Source organism: Pithys albifrons, chromosome 2, assembly GCF_047495875.1.
Source record: "Pithys albifrons albifrons isolate INPA30051 chromosome 2, PitAlb_v1, whole genome shotgun sequence".
NCBI lineage: Eukaryota > Metazoa > Chordata > Aves > Passeriformes > Thamnophilidae > Pithys > Pithys albifrons.
Genome location: NC_092459.1, coordinates 29,325,215 through 29,342,233, shown reverse-complemented (window position 1 = coordinate 29,342,233; position 17,019 = coordinate 29,325,215). Strand labels below are relative to the sequence as shown.

Genomic DNA, 17,019 nt, shown 5'->3' with positions numbered 1-17,019 from the left:
TTCCTCAGTGCATTCACCTTCAAAATACCACAAGGCACTCTTCCTTCAGAAACATAGATCAGTAGCTATAGCCTTGTACAGAGGCATTGGCATAAACATACCATTGAGTCAAGGAACAAGCTCTGTGTTAATAATTTCCTTCATAAAGACAATTTGAAACTGGGTAAAGCATTAACTGTGACACATGAGCAGGTTTTGGGGAAAATGTTTCTAATGCTTGGGCATTTCTTAGATAAATGGCAATGATTTGTATTTATCCCACTGTCTTAGACTCCTAGATAATACTGATTTCATTTGTTAGTTGAAATTTTTAATGAAAGGACTTAAAAGGACTTAAGAAAACAAACCAAGACGAAACAGACAAATACTAGTTTTCTATAAGCTTGAACAGACACCAAGAACAGCACCAGCTGCCATATTTGTACCTACTTTGTAGGGCTGCAGGTATGCAAGGCCTTCAAATGAGGCTTCCAGGTAGCAATGGAAACCGATTTCTCATCAGCAGCATAACTACGCCATACACACTACGTGCAGGATATATGGTAAAAAAAAAAGAAAAAACAAGGCGAGGGGGAGCAGGGGATGAAACAAAAAATTGAAAAGCAGATTAGTAACCAATACAAGTCATGTCTTTCTCTTATCATTCATAGCACTGATACATGCCTGAGGGGAGGAAGAATACTTTCATAATATCGCCAGGTGGCTGTCAGGTTTGGTCGGCTGGCATCAGTAGAATAAAACCGCCAGGAAGCCTGGTATGGGGAAACAATAGAAAAGCACAAAGGAACCAAGAAAATGAAGTGATAAAGCCACCACAGTGACTACGGAGCGGAGGGATTTTGCTCAGATTGGGATATGCTCCATTAGGTTGATTCAGGGAGTACCAGTAAAAACCTACCAAAAGTTTTGTGAACCACAGCACATTTTACATGGTCAGGTAGGAGTTACTGGCTCCATGAAAGCACCAGAGGACATTCAGCACATAAGGGTACTCTGAAAAGCATTACATGGATTTATTTGTGGCAAGTCCATAGGGGACACCCACGCAGACTTGCAGTCTGAGGTAAAGAAAGTGTCATAATACATTCTGCAAGTTATAATGAAAACCAGTCAAAAGTATTTAGAAGAAAAGAGAAGTATTTTCTGTGGTTTGAAACACTGCTAAACACTTAGAAACACAAAATTAATAATATCAGAGGTGAGCAGTCAAAGCAAAGCAATAAAAATGTATCCACTGTTCAGATTTATATCTGCAGGTAGATGGTAAGACAGAGCCTCAGTTGCACAAGTTAGAACAGCTTCTCTGATGTCAGCATAACTATATTAATTTGTACTAGCTGAGTATCTGTGCTTCCTGTATAGTGTCAACTATTATATGTCATTTAGGTATTGTATGGAATCTAATACCCTGTATTTTCCTATTGCATATCTCCCAGAAACATATCTAGTCTTCATCTACGTATGGAGAACTTGTAACTTGCTTTGTAACTTGCTTCATTCGTTGATCATTCTCATTGTCAAAAATTTCTGCATTATTTTTAATTTGAAACTCTTTGGTTTTGGCTTATATCCAGAGTTACTTGCTATGTTTCTGACTGCTACATTAAATAGTCCTGTAGGTCCCAAGATTTCCTCTCTGGAATTACATTTAGATAATTCTCACATTGAATATTTCTTATAAGTCAAAGAAATTGAGAAAAGTACGTCCATACAAAACATTTCAGTTTTCTACAGCTATCTCTAGGTCAGGTAAAGGCTCTAGCAAGCAGTCTATCTGTGACAACAGAAGAGTTAGCACAAACTAATTCTACAGAGTAACTGATTAGTAAATAGACATTATCCTGAGAAGCTGGAGCACACTGATTTCCATGGTAGTTCAGTATCAATATCTAGAACAGACCATTTAAAAACCCCTGGGCACTTTTACGGTACACAATGATATGCAGTTCACACTCATCCTGCTTTTATGAACATGAAATTTTCTCCAGTCCTTGACTAATTTTCTTCCAATGTTTTATTTGCTTTCTCCAATATTTGAGTCTCACTTAGAAACTTTAGATGCCGAGTTGATATGTAGCATATTAGGATGAGCATCATCATACACTACAGTGGTAAAAACAGCTTTCTTCTTGTATTGTTTATGGTTCTGTATCTAAAGACTGTAATAAAACCAGGTGGAGTAACATCCTGGCAACGTATCAAACTCTTGACCCTCCTTTCTCATGCTTTCTCCTCTGTATTTCTTATGCTTTATCAAATTCTTTCCAGTGTCACTAATACTAGAACAGAGGTATCTTGTAATAATCTAATATCACTGTTCCTAAATCAAGTTTTGTATTTGTTGTATTAAGACATTTGGCAGGAATAATTTCAGATCATCTGCGGTTTTATTCCTGTGTGCCTGCCCTCATATTTCTAATTCTGCCAGGTCTTGTGCCATTAGCAAGTACCTCTATCAACAGTTTTAATATAAATTTTGAATCACTGAAAGTGTTGCACATGTAAATGAACATGTAAATGCTGAACAGTCTTCATCGTGGGATCCCACAACAAATGTCTTTCTTTCACAATGATTTTACCTGTTGGGAGTCACTCTCTGAAATCAGTCAGCTAGCTACTGTTAATCCATTGAGCATGCTGTCTTACAAATATATAATACAGCATGCTGTCTTACTAATATAGTCTTAATAATATATAGATAAAATAATAAGAAGAACTACATTCAAAACCTTAATCTATTTTGTGTTTCCTCTGGCAACCAAACTTGGAAGAAGTAGATTTATATGCATTATTAGATATATGCTTGAGAAAATATGTTAAACAGTCATTCTAAAGTACAACAGACACAAAAGGAGTGCAATTATTTTTATTGATTATTCTAACAAATATTTCATCTTAAATATGTAGTATTTAATAATAATTGAAAAGTAATAGTGGAAAACATTTATTAATTTTAAGAATGCTTCAAAGGCAATCTGTCCTGTACTTAACATGGAAATCTAGAATATTCATGTTCAACTTCTTTATTTGGATTTGTTATTTCAAAATTAAAAATCACCATAAGCAGCATATATAGAACACTTGGTATCCCAAGAAAATAAACGGACTCTAGATTATTTACACCCCCCTTTTTTTTTTTTTTCAGTGAATCAAGCAGAGTAAAGTTTGGTGCAACATTATTCTTTAGAGGATTTTCTCATTTTTAATTAGGACGGTAAGTTAAGGAAAAAACCTATGCAAAACAGTTGCTTAACAAATATCACACCACTTTTTGTTGTTCTGCACCATCTTGTCCATACTGGAGTTGAAACAACTTCAGACAATTTCAGACATTTTGGAATTTTTAGTGCTTACATTTCCAGCTTTTGAATTGACTAATAGTGAAAGCAATTCTCTATGTAGGACAATTTTGTTTTCCCCACTTCCACTCACTGGAACACTCTCAACCCTGCAGTAGATGAAAAGTAGCTTAATATTGGCAAGAGTGCTACACTGTCTATTGGGTTGTCTAGGGACCAGTCCTCTTTTCCAAATAATTTCCTAACTGCTGACAGGTATTTGACATCCACGGCTTGGTTTGTCCACGGCTAGAAGAACTCAAAAACTACAGATAAAAAGGTTACATACAGTTGGACTCAATGATCTTAAAGTCTTTTCTAATCTAAATGATTCTGTGATTCTATATAGAACTATGGCAACACACAGCAGTCACTAAACACAGTTATTTCATGAAAGTAACCAATGTGTTAAATGTTATTTCCACAAAACTTCGCAAACTGAAATAAGACTTGCTCCAATATGTACTTTAAATCGCATGCTTTTTTTTTTTTTTGTGATTTTGTATTTACCTGAATTAGACTTGCAGCTGGATTCCTTCTTTTCTCAAAATGTTTCTGACGATGTTGTTCCTGCACTTTCAGTGCGAATCCAGAGCCAAGGATACCCTGCAATACAGTATGTCATTTATCAATGTGTAGGTAGTTTTTCAAAAAATACACATCACTACTTACAAAGATTTTATGAAGATGTTACACCATATGATTGTTTCAGATAATACATTTATGACAATATATAACAGTATAAGGCATAGCACCAGTGGCCCTTTAGTGATGAAGCAGCAGACTTCTTAGATAACATCTGTGGTGCTACCCATGACCACCTATCCCGACCACTGCCTGGGTTTGTGCTACACTGTGTTCTGCAACTATAAAGGCCATGGAGATTGATATAGATATATATTTATAAAATCAAGCAGGAATGTTTAGAGGAACATAAGTCATGAATGGTGACTAGCTGGCAGATATGTCAGATACCTTTGGACCTCAGAGTCCGTATCTGCAGTACTTATTCTAAACTTTGATTTTAGAAAAGTTAGAAAATGCTTTTCTTAACAGAATCAGGCCATTTCTTCTCATTCTTTCCCATCTAAATAATGCCCACTGTTCATTCCAGAGGCTATGAAAAAAAGCTGATTATGAAATCTCTCTGCTTTTAGCCTTTTTACCTTTGAGTAAGATAAACTTGACTTTTGCTGAACAGATCCAAAGACTGAGAATGTTTTCCTCCTTATCATAGAATCATAGAATCATAGAATCGATTGGGTTGGAAAAGACCTTTGAGATCACCGAGTCCAACCCTTGGTCCAACTCCAGTCCATTTACTAGATCATGGCACTCAGTGCCATGTCCAATCTGCGTTTAAAAATCTCCAGGGGAGTGTAATATTTCTGCTGGATATGTCTGCATTATAAGGAATAATATTTCCACTTAGTTCTTAGTCAGAACAAAATAATATTAGAAGTGCACAAGTTTCACACATTCCTCTTGTTTTACAGACAGATTCAGCACAGAAGTGTTTATGAGGAAAATCATTATCTGTACACAGATATGACATGAGGAACAAAAGTTCTGGCATCTTTAATATGGGTTATTCATCCTTTCATTGTAGTGTTGCTAAGACTAACTTTCTTGTTAGTGGTGACTAGGTGACAAAAGGAATTAATTACGTGCCAATAAATGTCAAATATTCACAAACAGGTACTGTATTATAATGCATTGTATTATGCCAAAGATACTGAAATACTCGCTGTACCTAGAGTAAGAAATAAATGCAGTGCATCAGATGATTTAATGCTGTTGGCAAATGCTGACTTTTAATCTTAGTTTGTCTATATAGTTGAAAACAAATTCAGTATTATAACATACATATTTTATAGTGATCTACAGATAATGTATCTGAGTATCAAAACATTAAAATATGTTGCACTGGAGACAATACAAAAACCCCCAAATGTCACTTCTCAGTTCATGCTTATTCAATACTAATTTGAAAAAGAAATTCACTCACAAAAATAAGAAGTTATTTCTGAAGCTACACTATATTTCAGTCATTAGATGATTCCCATTTCCATTAAAGTCTCTTCAACATTGAAAAAACAACATAGACGAACAGTAATGTTTATTTACAATCATTCACAGAAAATGATAGTTGCATTTTTTACATTCAATCACATTAACTTTTGGTTGTTTTAAAGCCACCTTCTACTCTCTGTTGGTAGCCTGAAGATGGTCATACAAGATGAGCTACTGGAAATATCTTTTTTTTTCTCAACATAGTCTAACTCAGAAAAACATACAATCTGCTTTTATTTTTCTTTTGTTTTGAAAAATTTGAAAGAAAACCAGCAATATATAAGCCAAAATTCATAACAAAAGAAATAATTTTCTACCTTTAACAATAGTATGCAACCTAATATATGAATATTTCCCAGTTTTGTCCATGACAGAGAAACTCCCCAAAATGAAAGCATTGACACCAAACCTTTTGTTTGGATTCTGAATACCAATTTACTAGTGTTGTCACAGAGCAAAAGCCCGTAAACAGTTCTTCATGTAGACAGCTTCCTTCAGCTTTTTGTATCATAACAGTGGCAGGAGCTACAGGAATTTCTATTATCTTTTTACAAATTTTATAAGCATACTTACAGCAGGTAGTGCAAAGAAAGAAATGCCAAGTAGCGCAAATCCCGCGGAAAGCAACCTTCCAAGCCAAGTAAGAGGAGTTTTGTCTCCATAGCCAATGGTTGTCAATGTGATCTAAAAAGAAATCGATGAACATTGTGGTTTACCAGAAGTCACTCACAGATTAGTTTCAGATTATTTACATTGCATGAAGCAGCATTTCCACTAAATAATCCAAGACATAAGAAATATGTGCTTGTTTCTAAAAAAACCAGAAATAAACAAACATTAAGAAATTTTTCTGTGAAAACTTACTGTTTATGACTGAATAAAACTGAAATAAATAATAAATGTGAGAAAAGCACCCAAATAAGAAATAAATAAGTTTAAAAATAATAAAAAGGTCTTGATCCCAAATTTGAGGGAAATTATGAAAGCTGGGCAGAATAAAAGTGTTCTTTTCCGTGGACATAAAGGAGTTTCACCTGTTTTCTGTAGGGAAATATAACTATGTACTTGCACAATTACATAAATATAAGTGACAAAGAGATCATATTGGAAAAATATAGCAGGAAGGAAGCTGATTCTTGCAGATGATATAAAGTCAAAGGAACTGCAAGAAGCAGCTGCATTTTCTGCAAGCCCGTTAGTACAACTTGAAGTGAACTATCTTTTGAAACACAGAAAACACTAATCAAAACTTGGAAGGAACTTTAAGAAGTGTCTGGTCCCTTTCCCTTCCTTCTGACAGACTTGGATATACCTATATCACTCCTGACATGAAGGTCCAAAGGTTACTACCCAGTAACAGACACAGAGGTACCTAGCAGTGTTGGATCATGTTACGTCAGACCTACCTGGGCAGAGGTTAAAGAGAAATGGGAGTGCACCTCTAATCCCTTCATGTGGCAAGTATAACCAGAGGCTCAGCATACAGATATTTCAAAAAGCCCTGCTGTACCTGTGCAGTCCATGGCAGACTTTAGTACAGGTGGGAGGGTTCACTGCATGCAACCCATTGACGGGAGGCCACCAGCAATGTGGCAAATACCACCAAGATAATGGTGCGTGGGTGTGGGTCACCAACCATATCTTGGAGGCGAAAGATTAGGGCTTCCTCTATGTGTGTGTGCATGTCTGTGTGTGTCTGTGTGTCCAAGAGTCTTCCCTGACGCAATGAATTGTCCTCCAGGCTATTCTTGGCCGGGGAACCATACTAGTCTGAAACCTGAGGACTGGGGGGAGAAAGTTGTGTCTCTGTGATTCCATCTTGAGGAGTTTGGGCCCACACAGCTCCCTGATGTGGGCAACTGCAGGAGGTGTGGGCAGAGCAGAGGATTTCCGAAGGTCGGGTGGGAGGCTGCAGGACGCGTGCTCAGGCAACGGCACACGATGTTAAGGGACAAAGACAGACAACAGTAGGCTGAATGCCAAGGACTCTGGAGGCTGTTATTAGAGAGAACATGTGCATGAAGAATTATTTCACATTATGTACCAAATGTGGGCAAGTTCAGGCTTAGCAAATATTCTGGCAGCAACAAATTCTTCAGGAAATTGCCTTGTAGAGACATTATTTTGCTTCCAGCTTCCTCAAAGTTCATTCCTAGGCAAGATGGCCAAAACAATTCTATTTAATGTTGAGGTCACCACGGGACAAAAGAAGGAAAGTCTTTTGGAAGTAATTAGATTTCGACTATTTAGGACTCTGTAGATAGTAAACAGTGCTTTTAATTGCTTCCATTGTTGGGAACAAACTGAGTGTGTAATTTACCCTGAGAAAGCCATAGAGACTAAGAGAGAGATGAATTCAGGCTTCGGCAGCTGAAATTTCAAGTGATTATCAAGTCTTGAGTTTTGTAACAATAGACTGGTCACAGACACACCACCTTGCACGAGTATCAGGTCTCAATCTCCTTCCTTGCTTCTCTTCACTTCCCTGCCCCATTATCCTCTTCCTGGCTTTTGCTTGACTCTGGTGAGCCAATGTCACCCAGGACACAGGAGAGAATGATCCACATTTCTGTGTGGTTTGTTTCTGCTGCTTTGGTGAGCTGTGTCAACTTGTGGATGTGCCTAACATGCTCCAGAGCCTGCACAAGGCAGCAAGTGACTGAGAGGGAGCAATAAGGAGGAATGGATATGAGAACGCAGCTTCCTCTTTTCCGGCAGGGATGAAATGATGCAGCCATGCTCCTGGCCTGGCAGAGGGGCTTGATTTGGTTTTCCATTGTTTGCTCAAGAAGATAATCACGGCTCTTCAGATCAGAGGACAACTGCAAAATAGTTTGAGGCTATTAAGAGCCCGAGAGGAGTGAAGCACTTGAATAAATGAATCCCTGAATAAAAGTTCCTCAAAATCTGTTTTGAGGCTAGTCATTCTGAAGCAGTTTGGAGCTCTGGAATGAGCCTGCTTTCTTGGCTTCAGTCCAGCTCCCTATCTCTGCCAGACGCTGGAAAGTACAGAGATATCTCCTGCCTGGGCTAATGAGAAGGAAACAGAACCAAGTGCCATCTGCATATTAATGATATTGCCATCGAACTGTATTCCAAAGAAGTCAGAGATAAACTTGAACCTTTGAGGCCTGACATCTGAGAGCGATCCAAAACTAGAAGCAGTCACACACACTGTATGTCTGGAATTTCTCCAGAGTAAATAACAGGACCATATTAAAGGCTTTCCCTCAAATCTTCTAGATACTAAGGACTTACTGGTATCAGTTTGTGATTAGGAATATCGGTGGCTTCTTGCTCACTTTGAGATGTTTTATCTCAGGACAGTCTTTACGTGGGTGTATAGGTGTCAGCACCTTGCTGTCCTGTCTTACTCAACACTGAACAAATGGGTTTGATCTTCATTTTATACTCCTCTCATCACTCAAATAAGAAAATGTTTCTCTGGACAACTTCAGGGGCAAGTTCAGGTCTAATCCTCTGCATCTTTGTAAGTGTAAGTGAATTAATAAATCACTGGCCAGGCCCTGATTGGCATAATCCTAAGATTAAATTCATTGAAGAGGGTGTGGAAAATTACTGGGTGTGAAACCATGACAACATAAGAAATTTCCAGATGTCACTGATAATATTGTGAGAAGCAGACAGAAGTTACAGCTAGCACCGTGAGGGAAGGATGGATCCCACAGGTGGGTAAGAGCGAAGTGACTAAAGTTCAAGGGTGGCTGGAGGAAGTAATTTGGTACTTTGCAGGGACTACAATCTTGCAAGGACAATAGTACCTAGGAAACTGCATCAGAGGTACCACACAGGGCCAAGAATGAGCAAGGAACAGAACCATAAAATCTGTGGCAAACTTGTGAAGGTAGTTAGAGATGGGATGTTTATCTGAGAGGAGACAAAGAAGCAAAAAACCCCCAAACCAAAAAGCAAAACAAACCAACTGATCAAAAAACCCCCAAACCCCTATGGTATAAGAAATAACAATGTGTGTAAATCTTGTCTTTCTGGAGATACCTGCTGAGCAGCTCTATGTCTGATCACCATAGCCTAAACAAGGAAAATGAGCCAAACCTTTTAGAGCATATTTATGTTGGACTAATTTCACTCAATAAGAACAGTAAAATGCTTACGTGTTTAGCATGATCTGGTCACCGTGATATGCTCAAAGGAAAGAGAAATTCCTCCAGCAGGTAACTCATCCTATCTTAAATACAGGATTTGGGCTTGCCTGAAAACAAATGTCTAGTACCACCTCAAATGCCCTAGGGCATCTGAAGAGGGACTACCCACAGGAGAGGCATCCCACCCTCCAACAGATCTTTGATGGTAGTGTATGCTTATGTTTAAGCATCTGAATCACACTCCTGCATAGCTAAGTGAGCTAGCTGAGTCCTGTCTTTTACACCAGATGCAAACCACTCCATTTTAGTTACTTCTATAAATGTGTCTGAACAGACCAGCCAAGGCAGGCACTGTCAACTGGTCAGGCTCAAAACTCACAACAATGATAGAACTTCTGTTATCTCATTGCTTGAGCTAATAAATATGTTACTGTAAGAGAGGTACTATAATAATGAATGTGATTATATAACTTAGATGAATTCAATTAGATGAGATAGGACTCAGGAGGCCATATTCTATGCTAATATTTCTTTCTGATGTTATTCTCCTAGCACTACTTACCTTTTGAATCTTTACCTGACATCACTTAACTGAACAAAATGTAGTTTGCTCATGCTATCATTACATTAAATGGAAAAATGACATCAATATTAACTCATTTGACTTAGTCATTGTGACAATATCATTCATTATAATATGCTTTGTTCACCAACAGGTCACTGTGGAGTGCCAGAGCCATTCTATATCCAACTGTAGCTACTGGATACTACTAGAAAATAATAGTTTATTAAGACGAATGCTGTCAAACATCTAAGAGAGACAGAAATCTTAATTGCATTGCATTTGCAGCAAAACTAATTAATGTACAAACTAAATGTCATTATAAATGCACAGAGTTCTAGTTAACACTAGTATTTCTCAGAAAACCATGCATGGTTTGAGTTTAAAACACCTACATTTTTCAACTGACCTTTCGTACCCATATAGTTTGGTTATTTTCTTCTGTTAAATTAAACTACTTTCTCTGCCAAGGAAAACTTTGAACTTGAACTCTTTAAATAACACTTGTGTTGGGTACAACTGTGTTAGGCAGCACTGTGGGGACCCCAACCACAAGAATATTCACACTAGTAATATTAGCATGATGTTTAAAATGCATGTTGCACAGTACAGGATGCAATTGCAAATACAGTGGAGTATCCATATGTAAATTTAGATGCCATATCCTGCCTTTCATTTCAATGTAAAAATATGGGCTTCAGAAGTGGAGTCAGTGAAATGACCATAGCAGGGTATGGCCCTCAAATAATCTGAATTAATGAATGGGTTAAATGCAGAATGCTGGGGCTGATCCTGTAAGAAGGAGCACAGTGCCTCTAAAAGTTTGAAATTTAAGACCACTATTTGTGACTGACTTCAATGCTGTCTTTTCTTTCTTGTACCTCTGCCATGACAGAATTCAGTTCCAGGATTTGGTAGATAATCTGTGGTTTAAGTTGAAAAAACTTTTGCAAATAAACAAACCAATGAGACTAAGCATTGATTTCTCAGGAATGCCACACAATCTGACCTTTTCAAAAATCTTCATGTGGGTTACTCTGGCAGTAAAAACAACCATGACTAAGAAGCACATTATGCATTTCCCACATACTGTTTTACATATTACAAACCAACCCCATCCCCCCTCCCCCTCCCCCCTCCCCCTCCCCCCCATTATTAAACAGCAAAGATAACAGGTAAGGGGGAACATTGATTCCCAGTAACTTAGTGCACTTGCATTAAAAATTTAAATGTATCAGTGTCATACACTGGGGAAAGAAGTATACAATATATATTGTTTTTAGGGTCTTTATTACATTTTGTTGTTTTTCCTGCTGAAGTCAAGATAAGATTCCTATTTTCTCAGTTGCAGTACTTATATAATGTATGAGTCATACATTTTCACTTCATAGTGTACAAAATATTTTAAGCACCACTTTATACAATGTTTATTTCCTAGCAGGGTTTTTCCTTAAAAATAGCAGTCAGCAGGTAGTGCAGAAGCAAATTCTAAAACAAAGATCTTGTTCCTGCTGTTAGGGCTGCTCAGGGAGAAGGATCTGGATCTAACACAAGCCTCAGTCAGATGTCAGGGTGGAGGGCTGACTTTGCTGGAATTTCTCATTCCTTGTACATGTTTCCCCCAATCTTTCCCTGCTGACAGGTGGGTACAATCCTCTGCTCAGTCCAAACTTCCTGCCTATGCCATGCTAAGTCACACATGGCCTTGCAGAGGTAGAGGGTGTTTCCTGGAGAATCTAATGTCTGAAAACATCCCTTCCCAAACCTGTGCACTGTCACAGGAGGGTCTGTTCTATCCATCAGCAAGGACACCAGCATGCCAAGCCAGATGCTTCACAACCATGTCAATACAGAAAAGTTAGAAAGCTTTAAGGCAAACCTATACCTCAGCTTTAGAAGAAAAGTAAAACAAACTACTGTGATACAACTGAAGGCAAAACCTTCTCTCAGACCTTAGCAAAGATGAATTTTACATGTGTTTGGACTACAAGATAAAATATGTATTTTTTCAGAGATTTGCCTTGATGCTCTAAAGCAAAAAGTTTCAGGAAAAAAATACTTTTGTGTATTTGTAAATGGACAAATGAGACTAGATCTGGCTTTTTCAAGCTCCCAGTTTTGTGCACTGATAACACAAAAATATGGGCTCTAGGGAAGACATGTAACAAATGACTAGTCCTTAGATGAACAAATTTCAAAAACACAAACTACCTCTACTAATAGTAAGTGACCTTGACCTTAGCTTAAAATATAGACAAAACTTCTTAAAAACATTTCCCAATATTTTAAAGCATTTTGGAAAGGGCTTTTTCACAGTCTATGTGTGCATGTTATGAGTCTGTGAATATTCCCAAGTCTAGATGAACTCTTGTCTGCAGAAGGTGTAAGGTGAGAAAGCTCTATTTCTGCATCCCTCTGATGAGGAAAGGCAGCAGAGACTGGTTCAGGTCTTGCACTTATTCCAGGAAAACTAATGAGTGCTCTAGGTCAGGCATTAATGATATTGCAGGTATCATTTCACTGTGCAGATACTGTCAGAGGACACTATGTTTGTTCTACTGGATCAGAAGAAAAAGAAAAGCCATTTTATACTGCCTGACAATAACTCTGCTGTAGGCTTTGTTGGGGCAGATTTCTTACGCTGCCTAAGTAACTCACACAGTGCAGGAGTCTAGATCACTATAGGGTGGTTTTAAGCAAAAACTCCCACACATTGTGCAATTAAAAAACGCCCAAAACAATAAAACTTCAGAATCAGCTTTTTCTTGTTCAAGAATCAGCTTTTTCTTGTTCATTTAAAGCCTAGTTTATTTAACCATATAAGCATTCATATAATCCTTATTCTCTCAGAAAAGCAGTCAGGCATGCACTTAGATCCCACAGATTTCAATGAAGTAAAACCAAATGATTTGATAGTTAAACATTATCTCAAGTAAATCAGGGCTTTTACACCTGTAAAAATAACACTGCCAAATGAGAATGGGCATATTTATTCTTGCTTTCTGTACTCAAGGTAGAGAGGAAGGAGAAGCAACATATTCCTAGGGGTCCTGATGATACCCTTCTTTTTGCCACAAAGTTGATACAAGATTTTTTCCCTTCTTTCTTTCCTGACACTTGTTCCTCTTCCTGCACAGCAGCTTACAAGCCCTCTGGTTTGTATCAAAGCAGCTTTTTGTGGGGACATATTACAAACTATATTACTGAAAGGCTGTGGGTTAAAAAGCACAATGCTTTATTCTCTTGAAGTTTTAGTGGTCTGGTTTGCAGCAGAAACACATAAAGAGCTGTTCTGCAGGCTGGGCTGAAATCTGTTGACGTGCCAATGAATAACTGGAGCAGGGAGCTTCTCAGACCATCTTATTTTTCTAGTGAAAACAATTCAATGAACAGCACATGAAATTAAAAATCCTCAGTAGGTGAAATTCAAAGCACTTTAGCATATTGGTTAAAGAGTTATTGTTATTTTTCTGTACTTACTGTGCCCCACCAGAGAGCATCTGCATATGTGGAGAATTGGGTATTTGCATCTTTTTCCACCAGATAAACCAGGAAAGATGAAAAGATGAGTACTAAAAATCCTATGTACCAGGCTGTGATTAATTCCTAGATAAAAGAAAACAGAGATAAATATCTACTTTAAAGATTGAACAGAATGGCATCTTAAGGAAGACATAATTAAAAGATCTGTATATTTTTTTTTGCATTTGTGCAGTTAAAAGCCAAGTGGTTCTTTATGACTGGAAATTTTCTCTGGAAGTGAATGGTTTGACACTTCAGCAACTTCAACAGTATATAACAAATTACAACTGCATATCAAGGACAACATTTTTAATATGTTCTAAAAACTTTTAGCATTAAACATGGCCTGACCTATGTGTGGTATTTCACATTACAATTGATGTTACTTCGGAAAGTTTTGGGTATTCTGCTCAGAACTGATAAATATTTATTTCCTTAGCCTCTTGTTGAATCACATCAAGTGAAGATGTCAACCAGACAAAATAAGCATCTAGGATTACATACCTTGCTATGTGCATAAACTACTGAACCTAACAATTTCCAAGTGCCTCCTCTTCGGTCCATGCGCACCATACGAAGGATCTGTAGGAAACGAAGACTTCTCAGTGCGGATGTTGCAAAAATGTTACCCTGAGTTTTTGCAGAAACAACTGCTATTGAAGCGATGAGAACAATGATGTCTGAAAGAAATACATTACAGAAAACATTAATGTCCAAGTGTCAATAAATAGCACATACATGCACATGAGCTGAATGAGAAAGATAAAAGAGAGACTCCTGTGGAGGGTGGAAATCCAAAGCACTGAGATTCCTGTTTGAGGTAGGGATATGAAGTCAGGGCTAGTGGCAAAAACTAACTTGTGAGTCTCCAGGTTGAAAACTGAGGGTAACAGTTTTCAGAAGGATAAGAGGAGCAGTGTTGAAGAAACCTCACATAGGTATTTTGAAACCTCATGTAGCAAACTGTACAAATCAGGAGATGTATTAGAACTTCTCCCCTTTATAAATCTTCCCATAGCAACTTTCCTATAAAAAGGCAAAAAAGAAAAGTAAGGTAAGAAAAAAATAGAGCATCCCAAGAGGTGTGAGTCCAGTGAAATCAGACTTACAAGCACAGCACTAATTTCCTATAAGAACAGATGCTGTGTAGTTAAGGTATGTAGTTTCTGGACTCAAATCCCCTGATGTACCATTTCCTGGAAGGAAGGAAATACAGCACTGCGTACTCAGAAGCATTCTTTTAGCTGGCAGCCTGAAAAGTTTGTTGAAGCTCAGCAAGTGTTAGAATTTATTTCTTTGGGTCACAGATTCAGACTGTAAAAGCAGCTTTGGTGTGCATGAACTAATCCGCCAGCTGCTTTTAGAGCCAGAACAGTATTTCAGGGAAGATAAGGAGAAGCACCAGAGTGATGAAACATGGATGCTGTGAAAAGGCATAATGTTCTTTTACAATGATTGGAGTGGACACAGAGGGAAAAAAACACAGAATAAGTTCTGTGTTACTTCCTCACCTCATGATTAATTTCCTAGCCATCTAAAAAAGCTTAAAGAGCCTTTGTAAGAAATACCTGGGTTTAATCTTAGGGTTTTGTGTTGCATGTTTCTATGCAAGGGTAATCAGTGAAGGACTGAAAGCAAGTTCTTGTTGATATGAGTTTTGCTTCTTTTGTGTTGGGCATAAATACTCATCTTGTCACAAGCACAGTTCCTACAAGTCAAGAATGATCCAGTAAGTGAAACTGTCCACATCCACAGATGAGTAGTGAAAAATACTGACTCTACCTACAGGAGACTGATTCCTTAGCCTGCCCCAGTACAGCAGAAAATAGCCTTTATTCATTCTGCTCAGCCACCAAAGGAAGTTGAGGTCCAAATATCTTTCCTTGGCCACAAACATACTGGATTTCTCTAAACCCACCTAAGGATAGCTCTGTCCTCTTATTACAATGCCAAGAGTATAGACAACCTGTCCCTGTGGTTTAAGGATTATTCTGTTAAATTGTAGACATCTTTCTCACAAGGAGGTTAAAATCCAAAAGATTTAATCCTGGGCTATTTAAAGTCCACTTCTAGTCCTGGACATCTCCAAGTAGTAGGCTGCTGGAAGCTGGTTCTTGTAGAGAAATATCACAGTATGTTTGGTCTGCTTGTGCAATCTTCCCTGACAGTTCACTGTTGTCTGGTGTGACTGTTGCACATACTGTCTTGGGCTAGGCTGACCTTCTGCCTGTCCTAAACTATTATTTTGAAATGCTTTTGGCTACTACATATGTGGATCCTAGGTAGTTACTATAAAATTGGCTATCAAAAATGCTGGATTTGCTTCTATAAGTAAATCCAACAAGTTCAGAAATCAAGAAGAGCCAGAAATAGATAAAGTATCCTGAGGTGTCTCCACACTGTACAAGTCTCAACAGCACAACAACCAGATGCAGGAGGTCTTGGTGAGAATTCAGAAATAGGAAAACTGACCGGCAAAATTAAAGACATCACAAATTCTAACTGAGATCCGAAAAATAGATGGGATGGGATTGAACTCCATGTGAAGACATTTAAGTTTAGGTGTCTACATGCGAAGCAGGTGTCTAAACTCCCCGTGCAGCACAGAGTAATCATGTCAACTGACAGAGGTGCAGCTAATCCTCAGGAAGGCTCCTGCTGGCTGCTCAGCTACCTCATGCTCTGGGCTTGGTACAAAAAAGGCTTGATTCAGCTGCCCAAATTTATTTGTCCAGTGCCATTGGAGATGCCTTAAGGTATCTGAGACATGCCCTACATCTGGCAGCTACACTCTTGGACCTCGGAAAGCTGTACTTTTCAGGAGAAGTCACTGGAGAGCAGGGAATATCATATAACAGGGGTCACCTCTATGTACTCTGTTGAACTAAGCCTGAGATCTCAATCAACTATACTGGCAGTATAGACACTCAGCCCACATGTACTCACCTAAAAGCAAACTTCTATATTTAGTTGTGTTTATTTAGATCCAAGGCTCACATAGTGCGTGCTGGAATGTCTTGAGCAGTACAGACTGTGCAGAAGAAGCAGTGTCCCTGGTGACTAACATGATGGCAAGGTGATCTTGTCCCATGCAGCTCTGAGTGGAGCAGCAATGTAACATTAATTTTTATTTAGTGGTGACGGGCTAGCGGCAAATCAGAGATCACTAGAAAAGCAGCATACACTCCTGCAAATCATTCTTAGAACTTAAAAGAGAGTAAGGTCACCCAAATATTATGAATTATTCATTTGGTCCAGAAATTATTAAAGTGCTTACTGAAGGTTTTGGTTACCCTCAGCCACTTTCAATAGGACATTAAAAAAAAAAAGTCAGCAATTTGTATATGCCTGTACTCCTACTTATTCCAGGAGCTCTGACAGTTTTCTTTATAAAATTCAA

At 38.1% G+C, this 17,019-nt stretch overlaps 1 protein-coding gene across 2 annotated transcripts in view; it reads right to left on the bottom strand.

Moving 5' to 3' along the window:
- KCNQ5 (potassium voltage-gated channel subfamily Q member 5) overlaps nt 1-17,019 on the bottom strand; it is a 294,208-nt gene that overhangs the window by 36,950 nt on the left and 240,239 nt on the right. For both annotated transcript variants that reach the window (XM_071548602.1, XM_071548603.1), the window contains exons 4-8: nt 14,124-14,299; nt 13,578-13,703; nt 5,985-6,095; nt 3,849-3,944; nt 430-524 (exon numbers count right to left, since the gene is read on the bottom strand). In XM_071548602.1, the coding sequence (XP_071404703.1) occupies nt 430-524; nt 3,849-3,944; nt 5,985-6,095; nt 13,578-13,703; nt 14,124-14,299 (604 nt within the window). The remainder of the gene's footprint in view (nt 1-429; nt 525-3,848; nt 3,945-5,984; nt 6,096-13,577; nt 13,704-14,123; nt 14,300-17,019) is intronic.